At 41.9% G+C, this 16,695-nt stretch overlaps 1 protein-coding gene across 2 annotated transcripts; it reads left to right on the top strand.

Annotated features, from left to right (window-relative positions):
* Positions 1 to 746: 746 nt before the first annotated feature.
* Positions 747 to 16,486, top strand: ago3b (argonaute RISC catalytic component 3b). Of its 2 annotated transcripts, none has more exons than XM_044336545.1 (19): positions 747 to 906; positions 5,673 to 5,844; positions 5,965 to 6,085; positions 6,367 to 6,575; positions 7,154 to 7,290; positions 7,730 to 7,864; positions 8,073 to 8,160; positions 8,289 to 8,436; positions 9,081 to 9,200; positions 9,286 to 9,429; positions 10,212 to 10,345; positions 10,786 to 10,970; positions 11,185 to 11,344; positions 11,520 to 11,610; positions 12,107 to 12,301; positions 12,441 to 12,575; positions 12,801 to 12,902; positions 13,552 to 13,751; positions 13,891 to 16,486. In XM_044336545.1, the coding sequence occupies exons 1-19, from the start codon at positions 888 to 890 to the stop codon at positions 13,997 to 13,999; spliced, it is 2,604 nt and encodes an 867-aa protein (XP_044192480.1). In that variant the 5' UTR covers positions 747 to 887; the 3' UTR covers positions 14,000 to 16,486. The 2 variants fall into 2 exon arrangements, with proteins under 2 accessions (XP_044192480.1, XP_044192481.1); XM_044336546.1 differs by having other exon boundaries at positions 9,286 to 9,408.
* The last annotated feature ends 209 nt before the right edge of the window (positions 16,487 to 16,695 follow it).

Below are 16,695 nucleotides of genomic sequence, written 5' to 3' on the forward strand. Positions count from 1 at the left end.
CTGGATTTTTAATGAGAGAGAAGGAAGATTTTAACATAGTATCTATACTTCTTTGTGAAAAAAAAAAACAAAAACAAACATATCAGACACACATCATGGTTCCAAGCAGAGTATTTTATATGTCTTAATACCTGTCTGCAACAAAACAAACATCTCCTGCGCAACACCTGTTGCCATTAATCCTACTTTATTTTGAAAGAGCGTTGCGGAAGTAGAAACATGCTAATGCTACTAGCTTGCCGTTACTAAGAGAGAGGGCGGCGTAACAGCAGATTTCAGACCGGTTTCTCACCGATACCGAGGAGGACGCCGGCGTAGTGAATCCCACATCTCAGTTTGATAAAGAAGAACACCGAATTGTCACGTTAACCAACCGGGAAAACGAATCCAGTCACTGAACGGGTAAATATTCACGTCAGTTTTGTGTTTCAAGTCGTTAGTTGTCGTCGGCTAAAGCTAACTGACGTTAACTCTGTTAGCCGCAGCCGCTAACAGCTATCAGCGAAATTCAACCAACTCCGTGTTTTAAAACTGTCACAAACATGTCCAACACTGACAATAATGTTGTTCTCGTTTCAGCCACAACACAAACAACTTTGGAAGTACTTAAGCGGGGACGTTTTGTACAACTTTGAGTTGCCAAGTTGCCGGTGAGGCAGGTCGGGGAGAGAGGCTCCAGGCAGGTGGAAAACCACAAGCGGCCCGGTTCAACATCAGCGACCGAAGCCGGGGAGCAGAGAGCCGGGGAGCCGTAAGGGGGAGCGGGGTGCCCGGGGGGAAGCGGGGAGCCAGCGGGGAGCGGCGTGTCGGCCAGCAAAGCTTTAACCTGCGCTGGGAGAATCGATCACTGGGTGCCGGCCGGGTTCATCCGGACTGAGACCTCATGAATGGAAATCGGAACAACAGGTGGGATCCCCAGACTAACGGCCATGCTCGACAGCGCTAATTTGGTGTCCAGGTGCTGCACTCGAGTTATTTTCAGACAGCGTAGAGTCCAAGTCACACATTTGACCCCCATATTATAGCTTTTAGGGAAGGCTGGTACTGTTAAGTTAACATTAGACGTACTGAAAGTAGGTGACATAGTAGTTAAATGAGTCTCCGGCTCATAATGGAAACTGTATTCAAATTCACAATTCCAACTCCAGCAGACATAAAGCGTTTCTGTGCTCTGTTTTACCGGTCACTTTTCCGCCTCCTCTGCGTGTATGTGTGTGTGTACGTGTATGTTTGTGTGTGTGTGTGTGTGTGTGTGTGTGTGTGTGTGTATTCCCCAAACCAGTCTCACTGGGTTTTTTTTTCTTCTATTATCTACGTCATTCTTTCTCGGCTGTCAAAGGCAGGTGGTGATCCCGTCAGGTGTGCCTGAAGCCTGAGAGGCAGGCTCACTTTCAAGGAGGTGTGTGTGTGTGTGTGTGTGTGTGTGTGTGTGTGTGTGTGTGTGTGTGTTCATATCCGTTTGAAGCCTTTCACACCAGCTGCTGCCATAGTTATCTCAGCTATTAGATAAAGTTCAGTTAACTGCTGCCTGAGTTAATTACAAATCAATTGAGCATTGCAGGACATAAGTCAATTTGCTTTGTTGCCAACGGGCTCAATTTGTGAGTCACAGCTTGTATATTATTGATGTTGTTGGGGCCAGCGGACTGGACTGGGAAGAGAAAAAAAGGGCCATACTGGTTCATTGAAAATGACCTACACCCACTCCACCCACTTTTCACTGTATGAGCACATGTATAACAACAGCTTTATCAGAGAGCAAAGGTAAATTGAGAAGCTTTAAAACACTGTCAGACTTTGATTAATGAGCACAGAGAATTAATCTCCAACTATTTTGATGATCGATTTAAAGAAAAAATTCTCTTGTTCCTGCTTCTTAAACGTGAATATCTTCTGGTTTCTTTAGTCCTCTACGATAGTAAACTGAATATCTTTGGGTTTATGGACTGTTTGGTCAGGACAAGACTAGACATTTGAGTTTGCACCTTCTTGGGCTTCAGTGATCAACATTTTACACACCAAACGACTAATCGTTTAATTGAGAAAATGATCCTCACATTAATAGATAAAGAAAATAATCATTAGTTGTAGCCCAAGTATATTGAATTCAAAATTTGTATTTGTTTACCATCAGTTGTTGACAAGATTGTATGACAGGCAGCTATTTTTAGTATCAACTCATTTGGCTTTTCTGTTTTTTTTAATTCATTGTATAAAATGTAGAGCTGCAACAATTAGTCGATTAATCGATCAGTTGACTACTATTAAACTAATCGGCAACTATTTTGATAATGGATTAATCGGTTTGAGTCATTTTTTAAGAAGAAAATGTCTCACTTAAGTGAAATGTGAATATTTTCTGGTTTCTTAAGTCTTTTATGACAGTAAACTTAATATCTTTTGGTTGTGGACTGTTGGTCGGGATAAAACAACAGACATTTGAGGACGTCACCTTTTGGCTTTTGGAAACATTGATCAACATTTCACCATTTTCTGACATTTTATAGACCAATCAACTAATCGATTAATTGAGAAAGTAATCGTCAGATACATTGATATTCAAAATAATCGTTTAGTTGCAGCCCTAATAAAATGTCCATCACAATTTCTCAGAGCCCAAGCTGATTTTTCTCAAGTAGTTTTGTCTGATTAACACACCAAAACCCAAAGATACTCAATTAATAATGATATAAGACACAGAAGAACAGCAGATCCTCACATTAGAGAAGCTGAAATCAGTGAATGTTTCTGCATATATAAACTATAGATTCATCATAACTGTTTCTGTTCTGATTGAACATCTGGGCTTTCTCTGTCTCTTTTTTTCACCATCCTCATTCCCTTTCTCTCACATTTTTCATTCATTAAACTCCTAATGTGTGATTTCTAACAGATAACCATGAGGGCAGCAAATTGCTCATTGATTGGGTTTCCGCCCCCCCGGACACAATTAATGTGTAACAGAATAAGGTTGTCATTGTCAGCTCATTGTGTGAAACGTTGAACGCAGGAGAAGATGAAATGCGTAGCAGCATGGGACTTTACAAAACGATCTTTTCTTGTTGCTTGGCTCACCGGGAAAACTTGTTATGCCGCTTCAACAGGCCAGTCTTCCCCCCTCAGTGAGGCTGTCGAAATTATAGGCCGCTGTGTGAACGTGATGGTTTGTACAAGAGAAATATGTTGGTATGTATCGAGAACGAGACGTTTAAAAAGGCGCCATCTGGTTTTGTTGTCAGATATATGCGGCGTATTCTGAATTTGGTTTAATCAGCACTTCTTCTGAGCTCAGTATAACAAATTAAATATTAAAATCTAATATATATGTGTCGACCACGCATGAAATCAATAATTACGGGTATGTTATGCACCCTTTTAGGCTCGGTATCTTGTAATTCAGGGTGTCATATTTGGTACTTTTGGAAATTAAGGATCTTGAGTCAAATTACAATGAACGTTTTTCAGGTTTAAAAAGTGTTTGTCTGCATATTATAAGTGTTTTAATACCTGCGGTCTGGAAGGATGAGGAGGTTAAAATGACATTAGCTTTACTCATATTTTTTTTTTTTTTTTTTTTTTTTTGGTCTCCAGTTTTCGCTAAGTGATGTTAAGACTGTGCAATATGACATCAGTGGAGTTCTCCTTTTAAAGTGTGTGGGCTGAATGTCAGCTCTGTGTGGGCCGCTCCTGCTTGTGTGGTGCATTTGTATGATGAAGCAGCCTGATAAGTGGTCATTAATCTCTTCATTGTTACTCGCTCTACACTGAACCTTTGTGTTTTTGGGTCATTACTGGTGCAGGAGCTGTTTTCTGTCTTTTGCCTTGTCGAGCGTGTTTTCCATAATTCCTCAAAAATACAAAAAAAAAAGCCAAAAAACAATGTCGTATTCATTTTGTTGTAACTCGTGTTTCCCTTTTTGAAATTTTCCACATGAACAATTCAAACTGATTTCAAACAGACAACGTCTTTGTCACCAGAGCTCCCAAGATAAATAAAGACAAATCCGTGTGCACCTGTTTTTCCTCCTCTTGTCAGCTTGCCTTTAGTTGCCATGGAGAAAACTGTAGCCACATGGGTGCCATTGCCATGGGAACCGCTCAGGGGAAGAAGCGACCTGGCGACGCATCAGCTGAAAGTGCAGTCCTTTACAGAGTGATGCCTCCTTACGGCGGGGTCAGCCCCTTGACCCTGATTGGAGCACGCCGCTGCGAGCTGAAACAGTTTAATATTTTCCACCCACAGCTGCTCTGTCTGTCTCACGTAATTCATGATCACATTAATCATTACTGCCAAACTCCTCACACTTTCCCCCCCACGACAACAAAGCACACGCCTTGCTGTTTTTTTTTTTTTTTTTACAGTTTGAACCCGCTGTGTATGTGCAGACTTTATGTCACGTTGATCTTTGTGTGTGCGTGTGTGTGTAAGTGTGCAGATCCTCTGACTCACATTCATGGAAATTGTGTGGTTGCGTGATGTCAGTTCTTTTCACTGAGTAGTTTCCAGTTTGGCATTTATGAAAATTGGTGTCAAATTGGCGTGGTGACACCCGCCTACTTCTCCTCCCGTCTGGCAAAGGCCACAGTCGATCAGAGAGAAATCTATGACCGCTGAGCCGGTCTTTACGCAAAATGTCATCAAATTCTCTAACCTTTTATTCGGTCTTTATCAGATTGATGTGGGAAAAACGGCGTCGGCCCGTTTGTTTCCAGTTTTGTCAGTTAAATATGAGGCAATGTTTAACGTCCATGACCCTGTACAGTCCCAGCACTCGCCGTCTGCTCTTTCCTCTTAATTAACCACTTCCTTCCTCCACAGTCAGTTTGTCTTCCTCTCAGAAGCTTCAGGTTTATTATACATGAGTATCTGTTTGGGCTCTGTTTTTAGCTGTGTCGGGATGTTGAATGTCGGGACACAGATGATTTAGAATTTACATGAATGGTTTAATTTCTGGGTATTGGTACCACGTTGAACAATAATGAAATATTGAGTCAAACTTCTCTCATGTCAAACATTTTTTTTATTTTTTTTATTTCACTTTTTGGCAGCTGTTGACTCACCCCATTGACACATTTCCACCTATCACCTCATAGATTATATGGTAACGTTACCTACCTACATCCAGCAGATATGGAGCAACATTAGGAATTCATTTGGAGTCGTGTTTCTGTTCGCTTGTCAAATTTAGGTCCAATAGTCACTCTCTTATTGACCCAGTTTCGGTCTCCACCAACTTCTGAGGGGAATAATTGTCTCTTTAGCAGCTTTGAGCTCCACTATGTTCACCAGCTAGTCACTAACTTTGTCAGGCAGGTGGTGTACAGAGAGCTTTTTCACTAAAAACCGTTTGCCTTCTGTGGTGAGAGTGAAACAGAAAACCAAAACAAGGAGTTGAAGATGCTAAAATGCTCTGTAAAGCTGAAGGTTGGGTTATAAGTCTACTGGGAGTGACCCTTTTCCCATAAACATAATCATTTGTTCCATTGTTATCTTAAAATATTGATTATAGCAGCTTTAACCATTTACATTAACACTATACATTTTAACATCAACATAGACAGAGTTGATATTAAAGTTATTGTTTATCAAGAAAGCCAGAGTGTGCTGTACACAATTCTTTTTTTAATTTTTTTTTTTTAACTCATTTATTTTTTTACATGTGTTATTGTAGGAGCCGCTGAAGCCCGAGCCCTTTTTTCGCTGCCACGGCGACCTGGCTATGGCACCATTGGGAAGGCCATCAAGCTTCTGGCGAACTGCTTCCAGGTGGAAATCCCCAAGATCGACGTCTACTTGTATGAAGTGGACATCAAGCCTGATAAATGTCCTCGCCGGGTCAACAGGTGACAGAAAAGACCAAAACTGGTTCAAGACTGTTTTTCCACAAAAAAAAATGTTTTGAGTTTGTGTCAGTTTGGATACATATATTGATCATGGTGATATGTTTTTCTTGGTCTTTCTAGGGAGGTGGTGGACTCCATGGTTCAGCATTTCAAGGTGACCATCTTTGGTGACCATCTGCCAGTTTACGATGGGAAGAAAAGCCTCTACACTGCGAGCCCACTTCCTGTCGCCACTAGCGGGGTAAGACTCTACCGCCTGTGATTTGTGTAGTCTTGACCCAGTTTGACCAAAGTCAAGGTCAGCAACATGTTTTTTTTTTTTTTTTAACTGTTGTATCAGTGCAACAGTGTGAAGGAATGCCAGCTGAACAGATTCCCAACTCAATGTAGCCTAAAGATTTTATGACTGAAGTGACTAAAATACTTTTTCATCATCTTGCTCAGGAAAACCCCGAAAATATGTTCATAAAGTTGTGTTTAACGGGTTGGTGGCACACAAATGACCCTCATTTTCCTCTTCAGGTTGATCTGGATGTCACATTGCCAGGTGAAGGTGGGAAGGACCGCCCGTTTAAAGTCAGCATGAGGTTCGTGTCGTTGGTCAGCTGGCACATGCTGCACGAAGTCTTGACAGGACGCACCATGCCTGAACCGCTGGACCTGGAGAAACCCATCAGCACTAACCCCGTTCACGCCGTGGACGTCGTCCTTCGACACCTGCCATCCATGAAGTAAGATCTCTCCCTTGGAAATTGGAATTTCCAAATGATCATAGTAAAGAAATTAAAGCTGATATAAGGTTAAGAACATCATCACCGTTAATAATCATGATTATAATATACTGCTGTAGTTTCCTTTTCCCCTGTTACAGGTTCCAGCGTCAATGATTTGGCTTCATTTAGAGAACATTTACAGTCTAAATAGTATTGAATTAAGCAGAAGCAGAATATTTTCAGTTGATTAGTTCTCTGTTCATGAAATATTATCCGAGGTTCATATTGTATGAACAGTATGAACCCAAAGTGCTCTACAATAACACAGGTGGATATATTTTTAGTAAATTAGGCGACCCAAGTGGGATTTGGATACAGCATGCAGATATGGATTAAAAGCATCTTTTTCTGTAATATACCTCAGGATGTACCAACCAAAACAGCTTTCAGTAACATGAATGAAAACCTTTTCAGCTCCCCGTGATTCGGACCTGTAACTCAGGCAGCACTTGTGTTATTCAGCCCCCCCAGTAAACCAAACGGGGAACGCAACTCTCAGCCTTGGTAGAGTTTTATTTCTGTGCTCTGCTCACCAGGTACACCCCCGTCGGACGATCCTTCTTCTCCTCCCCAGAGGGCTACGACCACCCGCTAGGTGGAGGAAGAGAGGTTTGGTTTGGTTTTCATCAGTCGGTACGGCCGGCCATGTGGAAGATGATGCTCAACATCGATGGTGAGCAAGTAACACACAAAGGACATCCAGTTGTGTATTTTAATTTCATCTCCTGTTATGCAGAGATTCTGGGAATGCAGCCTTTTTAAAAAATGTTGGGGTTTTTTTTTGTCACTCAGATATGGCAACACTTGTGACAGAGAAATCTAGGATCAGATCAGATCAATACATAATGAAATTAAACAGCTCTTTTATCTTACTCAAAACCTCATGACCAACTCAAAATGCCCTGATTTTGTGCATAAGACTTCTTTGAACTTCTTTGAAATCTTGTTTGAACTGGTTGACTTACAGCATTTCATCACTGAATAGTCATAGACTCTACTACAAACTGAAACATTAATCTCTTTTGCCCCAAAGAATAATCTGTCTGCTACACGTCCTGAACCTTCATCCGCCTCCACCTGTGTTATTGTGACCTTGCTCTGTATCATTTCAGTGTCAGCCACAGCTTTTTATAAAGCCCAGCCAGTCATCCAGTTCATGTGTGAGGTCCTGGACATTCACAACATTGACGAGCAGCCCCGCCCGCTCACAGACTCCCACAGGGTTAAGTTCACCAAAGAGATCAAAGGTACTGATTGTATGTCACCGAGGAACAGCAGCTTGTTTTCAGTGCTCTGCCATTAGAGGCGTCACCCTGCACTGCTCTGTGTGTTGTTGTAGTTGACAGTATTCAGTGTTTTGATGCTTTGCTTATTTGATACATAAAGGTCTGTTCAGATGTTCACTCTAAACCTTGCTGATACTTATTTACACTGATGCCTCCAATGTCTCTACAGGTCTTAAAGTGGAAGTGACACACTGCGGAACCATGCGTAGGAAGTACAGAGTCTGCAATGTAACACGCCGCCCCGCCACCCTCCAGACGTACGTTTTTCACATTCAAACCAAAAGCTGTTAACCCACACTCCAAAAAAAAAAAAAAAACTGAACTGACAAACTGAAATCAAATCTAATAATACATTCAACAACTCTTGTACCCTTGAAACCCACAGATTTCCTCTGCAGCTTGAGAATGGTCAGACAGTTGAGCGCACAGTGGCGCAGTACTTCCGAGAGAAGTATAATCTGCAGCTGAAGTATCCCCACCTGCCTTGTCTGCAGGTGGGCCAGGAACAGAAACACACCTACCTGCCCCTGGAGGTAAGGAGGAACCGAGACGGTATCATTCACTGCCAAATAGGAGTTGAATCATTAAGAGTCTGACAGTCAAGTTATTCTTTTACTTCTAAATCAGTGCCATAAATCTTAAATTACATTTTTATATCCACTCTGTTGCTTGATAATGTTGGTTATGTGTTAAAACCAGCCTGGTTCCAGACCTCTGAATCATAGCCCACGTCTCAGTTTCAAACAGGTTTGGTGTCAATGCCCATTGACACGTGTTTCCACCAGCTGGAGAAACAGTAGATTAGTCAGATCTTAGTAGGTAGGATTTAGAATGAGGATGTCTTCTTCTGATATACATTCACAAAAAAATGATGTTAGGAAAAATGGTGACAAGCATGGATGAGATTGACCAGTTGAAACTGTTTCCATGTACGGGAATAACTCTTAAATCAACATATTTTATCTGATCAATTTTAAAAAAACATTAACTGCTCCCAGCTTCCATATCAAATGATGTCAGCGTATAACACCCACTCCCAACAAGAAATCTACTTACATGAACACAACGTCAGACTGAATGAGTGAAGTGTAACGAAATGGCAGTTCGGTCTGATTATCAGGATGGATTAAGAGCTGGATTAACCTGAATTACTGTTTGTTTGTTTTTTTCCATCTAGGTATGCAACATCGTTGCCGGACAGCGCTGCATTAAAAAATTAACAGATAACCAGACGTCAACCATGATAAAAGCAACAGCGCGTTCTGCCCCCGACAGACAGGAAGAGATCAGCAGGCTGGTGAGTGTCCCGGCGACCAGAGATAATACTGCATGAACTCTAAATGTTTGTCTTCTGCACTAAAAACAAATTTTTCTCCTCTCAGGTGCGGAGCGCAAATTACGAGGCCGACCCGTTCGTCCAGGAGTTCCAGTTCCGCGTTCGTGACGAGATGGCTCAGGTGATGGGCCGCGTCCTGCCGGCCCCCATGCTGCAATATGGCGGCAGGGTGAGCTCTGAACCCTTTATGGTACCTTCCTTTAAATCACGCTTCATATGCATGTGTGTCCTTCAATGTGTGTGTGTGTGTGTGTTTGAGACAGCAGGGTTTCCTCCAGTTTGTCAAACGAAAAGTGTACAAGATGGCCTAACAAAAATATCCAAAATGGTTTTTAGCGGTCGGGGACTTTCTCTGCCAAAACCGAAGGATGATGATCTATCAAATAAGCCTTCGGATATTTAAATTGTGTTAGTATCATTTGAAAATGAGCCAGTGCGGCTTCACTTGTAGGCAGTTCTCTGAATGAAACGTTTCATTTCTGAGGGGGGAAACCCTGTGATTAGAATCTGTAGCTTTTAGTTCTCATGTTTGATGTGCGTCCACTTTTCACCACAATTCTCTCTGGTTTCCTCATGTCTGTCTCACATCTTTTCTTTGTCTGAGTGAACTGTTTCTATTTTGAATTTGCTGAGATTTTACACTCTTTTACACATGCATGCTGTTTTGAGAGGTCATCTAGAGAACTTGTTTTATTTTAAAAGTATTTTGTTTTGCATGTCTGTCATAGAAATCATTTTTCTTGCAATACAACCTAAATGCACAACCCAATCAGAAGTGAGCACAGATAAAACTTCATCTCAAATGCCATCATCAGCCTACTGTATTCATCAGTAGCCCTTGATCTTGAGATCCTGCTGGCTGCCCGATTTCTTTTGAACCCACATCACTGTCTGTGTGTGTCGATGTACTGTGTGTGTGTGTGTCTTCGTGACTGCCAGCCCCAGCAGATCAACCCTGCACTGTCATTGCAGAACCGCACGGTGGCCACACCCAGCCACGGGGTGTGGGACATGAGGGGGAAGCAGTTCCACACCGGAGTAGAGATCAAGATGTGGGCCATCGCCTGCTTCGCCACCCAGAGACAGTGCCGTGAGGAGATTCTCAAGTGAGCTCACATAATTAATGTCATTGCTCGGTTTAGTTGCTTATTAGCGGAGTGGCGACTTACCAGTGACGTGATAAACACTGAGAATTTGATTGATGGAGGAAGACATCATACAGTTTTTTTTGCAAATGAGGTTAGGGTTGAAAAGCTAACACACTTCAAGGCATCAAAGTGCCACTTTTAACATCAGGAGACTATAATCAGTGTATGCTACCAAGTTCAAATTTAGCTGGAAATCACAAACGGTGTCAGTTATGTCTGTCACAAAATGTGGTCTTTTTAGATTTAAACATGCATTAAAACGAAGATACATCTATCCAAGAGTTATTATAACAACACACTGATTTGTTCTGGAATAGAAACAACACATTAGTTACTCCTAAATTGACTTGTGGAATTATATCAATAAACTAATTTGCTGGTAATTTCTTTACACGCAGGAGCTTCACTGACCAGCTGCGGAAAATCTCAAAGGATGCCGGGATGCCAATCCAAGGCCAGCCATGTTTCTGTAAATACGCCCAAGGAGCTGATAGTGTGGAGCCCATGTTCAGACACCTGAAGAACACCTACGCTGGGCTGCAGTTAATCATCGTCATCCTGCCTGGCAAAACGCCCGTCTATGGTATAAAAATAATAGTAATATTATAGTATAATATAAGACAACTACAGTAACTGAGATTAAAATCAAGAAGTGAATATGTAGAGAAGTTAGATTCAAACCTCCTAGGCTACTTCTACCTTAGACTAAAACATAAAGTAGCCTCAGTTTATTTATGAGGTATTTTATGAGGAATATGGCCGAGCGCTAACATGAACGTCCAATCTCTGACCCACAGCTGAGGTGAAGCGGGTGGGAGACACCCTCCTGGGCATGGCCACCCAGTGCGTGCAGGTGAAGAACGTAGTGAAGACGTCCCCACAGACCCTCTCCAACCTCTGCCTCAAGATCAACGTCAAGCTGGGAGGCATCAACAACATCCTGGTTCCACACCAACGGTAAAGACAACACAGCAAATAAAAGATTAACAAAAACCTTCTTGCTGTTTGACTCATACGTAACATTATGACGGGCATGTTTACTGTTTACAGTGTACCTCAGTAGTGATAAATTCATGACTCATTATGACAGACTTGTTGGAAGATAATTTTGTGTCTCTTGTCTTCCATCCAGGCCCTCTGTGTTCCAGCAGCCGATCATCTTCCTCGGGGCTGATGTCACTCATCCTCCAGCAGGAGACGGGAAAAAACCATCTATTGCAGCGGTGAGACTTCACTTTGTGTCTTTCCTCCCCACTTTTGTATACAGTGAAATACAACTCACACTTAAATGTCCTTGCAGGGATCAATACATTTTATTTTTTCTTATCTTACACTACACATATCAGTCTTTTGCTTCCCCTGAAATGCTGTTGAACTGGTAGCAACCATTCTGGTGCTACTGGTTATAGGTTAGTACTGTAACTGTAGTGAAGCTGATCTGGGTTATACCAGCTTTTCCTTGCTGTTATACAGTATTTAACAGAAATAGACACGCAGCACAGTTTCCTGCATTATTTTAGAGCCTAATTTGGGAGTTTAGAACATAATATTATGATTTTTAAATATATTTAGTTTTCATTTTAGGCCTTTTATTACTTGTATATACTTTGTCTGCATCTAAAGTGATGCAAACAAAGCCCAGAAAAGCCGTGGAGTTTATAAGCTTTTACAGATTTTACCAGAATAATAGGGCTGACGGCTGCTGTGCCTCCTCTACAGGTGGTGGGCAGCATGGACGCCCATCCCAGCAGGTACTGTGCTACGGTGCGGGTCCAGAGGCCCAGACAGGAGGTCATCCAGGACTTGGCCTCCATGGTGCGAGAGCTCTTGATCCAGTTCTACAAATCGACCCGCTACAAGCCAACCAGGATCATCTTCTACAGGGACGGAGTGTCTGAGGGCCAGTTCAGACAGGTACAATAACCTTTCTCTCTCTTTAGATCTTTAATGTTTTGTTGGCCAGTAACTAGTTTTCATTTTCCTGGAGGGTTGTTGTTGTTGTGTCTCTGCACCAATTTAGCAAAGGTAATTTTATTTTTTTTTTTCTGTGTAGGTGCTTTACTATGAGCTGCTGGCCATCAGGGAGGCTTGCATCAGTCTAGAGAAGGATTACCAGCCAGGGATTACCTACATCGTCGTACAGAAACGCCATCACACACGCCTCTTCTGTGCAGATCGCAACGAACGGGTGAGTAACTCGCAGGATTTCTTTTTGTAGATAACATTAATGGAACTCTGGGTCTACTAATTATTATAGCCACCTCATCTCTCCATCTCTCTGATTGATTCGGTAGAGTGGGATTAAATTTATGAGCCGTTATCTAACAAAAAGGATAAGAGAGATTGAAGGATCTGATATTATTATTACTGCTCTGATCTTTAAAGAGTTTGTTGGAATGTGTTTTCCCGGCAGGTTGGAAGAAGTGGGAACATTCCTGCCGGCACCACAGTGGACACGGACATTACCCACCCCTACGAGTTTGACTTTTACCTCTGCAGTCACGCTGGAATCCAGGTAAGCCTCTCGACACCAGCGCAGACTTTCAACACCCTGCTTTGGTCTTTATAATTACTGCCCAGAAAATGGTAACAAGATGATAGTTTTATAGAGAATTTAACTGTTGTGATTGGTAAGAATCTGTCTGTTTTGATTAGAGATAGCTATAAAAAACAACTGACTTGTGGTAACATTTTAATAAGTGTTAAGATGCAATGGAAACAACAAAACATTCCCCAACGAGAAATGTTTGGTCTCAGAGTTCAGCAGCTCAACACATGGATGCTTTTATATTTATTTGGTCTTGAAGGCAACAACTAGTTGTTATTGATTAGTTAACAGAACTCATAACATTTTAATTTACACGTTTTATTTAGTCTGATTCCAGAGCTGATGGCTATTCCCTCTTATGTTTTATGAGAACAACAAAATAAGAGGGAAGAGGAGTTCTCCGCTGTGTTGTTATTAACATCGTCTCCAGCAGTGGAGAGCAGCAGGAGGTGAAACAAACTGAGCACCATGTTGTTTTTTTTTCATACCAGAGTTAGTTTAAGTTGTTTAAGGGCTGCAGTGTGTGTTGGTCAGCTGGTCTCGTTCAGTTATAGCCGCTCGTCGTTTGGATCCGTTTCCTCTCGGGTGCCATTTAACTCGACTTCCCTCCCTCCAGGGTACGAGCCGGCCTTCCCACTACCACGTACTGTGGGACGACAACTGTTTCACCGCCGACGAGTTCCAGCTCCTCACCTACCAGCTGTGCCACACCTACGTACGCTGCACGCGTTCCGTCTCCATCCCAGCACCCGCCTACTACGCCCACCTGGTGGCCTTCCGCGCCCGCTACCACCTGGTCGACAAAGAGCACGACAGGTACGGCACATACTGCTTGGTTTTAAGGAGTTAAAGCCCATGAACTGCCTTTTTTATAAATGTTTAATAGTAGTTTAGATCCTTTTCATGCTACTTACCATCATCTCCCTCTGTCTCCGTGCTCATTTCCTCCCGGCAGCGCTGAAGGCAGCCACGTCTCAGGGCAGAGTAACGGCAGGGACCCCACGGCGCTGGCCAAGGCCGTTCAGATCCACCACGACACACTGAGGACCATGTACTTCGCCTGATCGCCCCCCCCTCCCCTCCACTTCCCTCCACCTTCACCAGCCCACTCAGCCAGTCTTAGTGTTCGACTTCGGATCAGCCGCCTCGTCTCATCGCGCAGAGCGACGTCGTGCCGTCGCAGCTTTGGTCACCGGAAAACACGACGACGGCAGCAGGCTGCGTAAGGATGTCATAAGCCAGAGAGGAGTACAGCTGCATTATGCAATTTGAAACCAGCCAATTGTTTCTGTGCTCCCACCCATGCATCTCTCTTTTTTTTTTCTCCCCCTCATCTCCTCTGCTGTATTTTAAATCATGATGGATTCTGTCTCCTTTTTAAAAACTCACATCCTCGCCTTCCACATTTTACAGCAGCTCAAAGTTTTGTTTTGTTTTGTTTTTTTTTTTTAATTTCAAGTGTGTGTTTCTGGATCATAAAACAGAGCATGGCGAGGTAGCAGGGAATACAAAAACAGCAGATTTTTTTTTTTGTTTTGTTTTTGTTTTTGTTGCATGGGTGGGCACGAAGCAGCACCAGTGAGGACCCGACTTGAGCCTCACGTTGAGCCTAATGTCGCTGGTTTATATTGTAGACAGTTTTACATGTTTGTGTGTTTTCAGCTTGTCTTGATACAATACTGTATTTGTCTGTCGAGCAAATGTGTGATTGCCATGGCAACGTGTTAGTCGAGAACACTCGTAAATAGCAAAGCTTCGCCCCCCCCTTCCCCCCCCCCCCTTTTTTTTTTTTTTCTTTCTCTCTCTCAAAAACGGCAGGCTGCCTTACTGCTTACTCTTCTGTCTCCCTTTAAGCCAATGGATGGTTATTCACAGTCATTCAGCCAGACAGTAAGAAGCGTATCTCTACACTCTTACCAGCACAGACACTGAATGAAACCTTTTTTTTTTTTTTTTTTTTTAAAACAAAGCCACGTACATTGCCATTCTTTTGAGGCATTGTGTGTATCGCTTGTTGCCTTACTGCGAGGCGAGGTGCATAAAAAGGACTGTTAGAATACGACGCCATGGCCACAAAATGGACAATTTTAAAAACTCTCACTTTAATAGCTCAGCTTGGTACAGAATAATATACCAAACGTTTCTCATGTGTTTTATTCGTCTTGCTATTTATCAGTTTTCGTCTCTTTTTAACTTAAAATAACATTTATTTTCAGCAATAGAGCAGTTTTTATCTTCTGATGACCACAAACCTTTTTGATTTTTTTTTTTTTTTTTTTCCCCCCCACACTTTTAACAAAAAAACTGACCAATTTAGTCGTCAACAGCTCGTTCTGTGCAATAAGGTGTTAAAGCAGAGAGAACAGGTTCGGTGGTGATTGTTTTCGATGAGTATTTGTGCGCTAAAACGGTTCTCGAGCGAGTTTTAGCAAGTGATAATGAACTCGGAGTAGGATTGACGCCGCAGACGTGACGCGTGGATGAGTCGTCTGACAGCGTTTTTGTGAGATTATAACAAAAGTGCCTGATTTGGTTAGAGTGTGAAATGTTGGCAGGACGGAGGGTTTTTTAATCGTATGTTGGTTTGGGTGCCTCTGTTAATGCATTTAGTTTAACAGTAACTATAAAAAAAAAAAACACTGCACTGCCCGACATGAGGGGCTGGACAGCACAGTCACATCACAGGCCAGGTTTGTGTGATTATTTCTAATGTTTTTTCATTATAAGGAAGCAGTTATTTCCTGATTCCCACTTTTAACGCACTTTGTTTCCTCGTGAACACAAAATATTTTGTTCTTGGAATGAAATGGAGATCGTACAGCGGTTTAATCATTGGCCAAAACAGTTTCGGTTTCAGATAAAATTAATGAAGCTAAACAAAAATTGCAATTTCGGCCAAAACTTTCTTGTCATATGATTTAAAAATCTTTAAAATGTCAAAATGTTCTCCAGGTAACAATCTCGTTTTCTTGATCACTAAGTAATTATCACAATGAAGGTTTATTTAAAATAATGTCGGACTTTGTTTTTTCATGATAATTAGTAATCTTGTCATGATCTCAGAAAACAAAGCGAGATTTTAAAGTCATTTTTGTGTTTGTGAGAAAACTAAAACAACATAAATAATCACACACAGTTGACGTCTTCGGCCTTCCGTACGATGCTGTAATAAATATCTGAATATCTGAGCTATATAACATGCAGCTAAGTGAAGGCAGAGACTGTGTACTTGGATGTGCGTCCTCACATGATGCACCGTCAGGACTCGCAGTTTGCACTCTTCAGTCGAAGCCTTCGTATTCAGATTTCAGAGTCTCTGTCGCGTTAGTTTTCAGAGTCGGTATGAGCTGGGTGTCACTCGACTGGCAGTATTATAGCACCAAAACCGCTTTCAGTACTCGAAACTCAACACGGTTCCAGGATGGTGCTCGATTTCATAAAACCTTTCTATTTTGGATCAAATAATGTATCATTATGGGTAACGCTTCCTAATTTTATACTGATTTGCTGGTAATTTTTTGCAGGTATTTAACAGTTAATTTTAAGGACGTTTTATTCAAATTATAAGATAAAAATGAAAAAAAGGTGTTTAAGTTGGTAAGTATCCACTCATTATAGGCTATTTGTATTTATACGTAGATGTTCTTTTTCAAAATTTCTTAATAAAATAGACTTTTGACAGTTTTTAATTGACAGAAAATACTTGGTTGTCAGTGTGTAGTTTTATGTGCTAAACCCAACATTAACATATTAGGTTTTT

Source organism: Thunnus albacares, chromosome 19 (assembly GCF_914725855.1).
Source record: "Thunnus albacares chromosome 19, fThuAlb1.1, whole genome shotgun sequence".
Lineage (NCBI taxonomy): Eukaryota > Metazoa > Chordata > Actinopteri > Scombriformes > Scombridae > Thunnus > Thunnus albacares.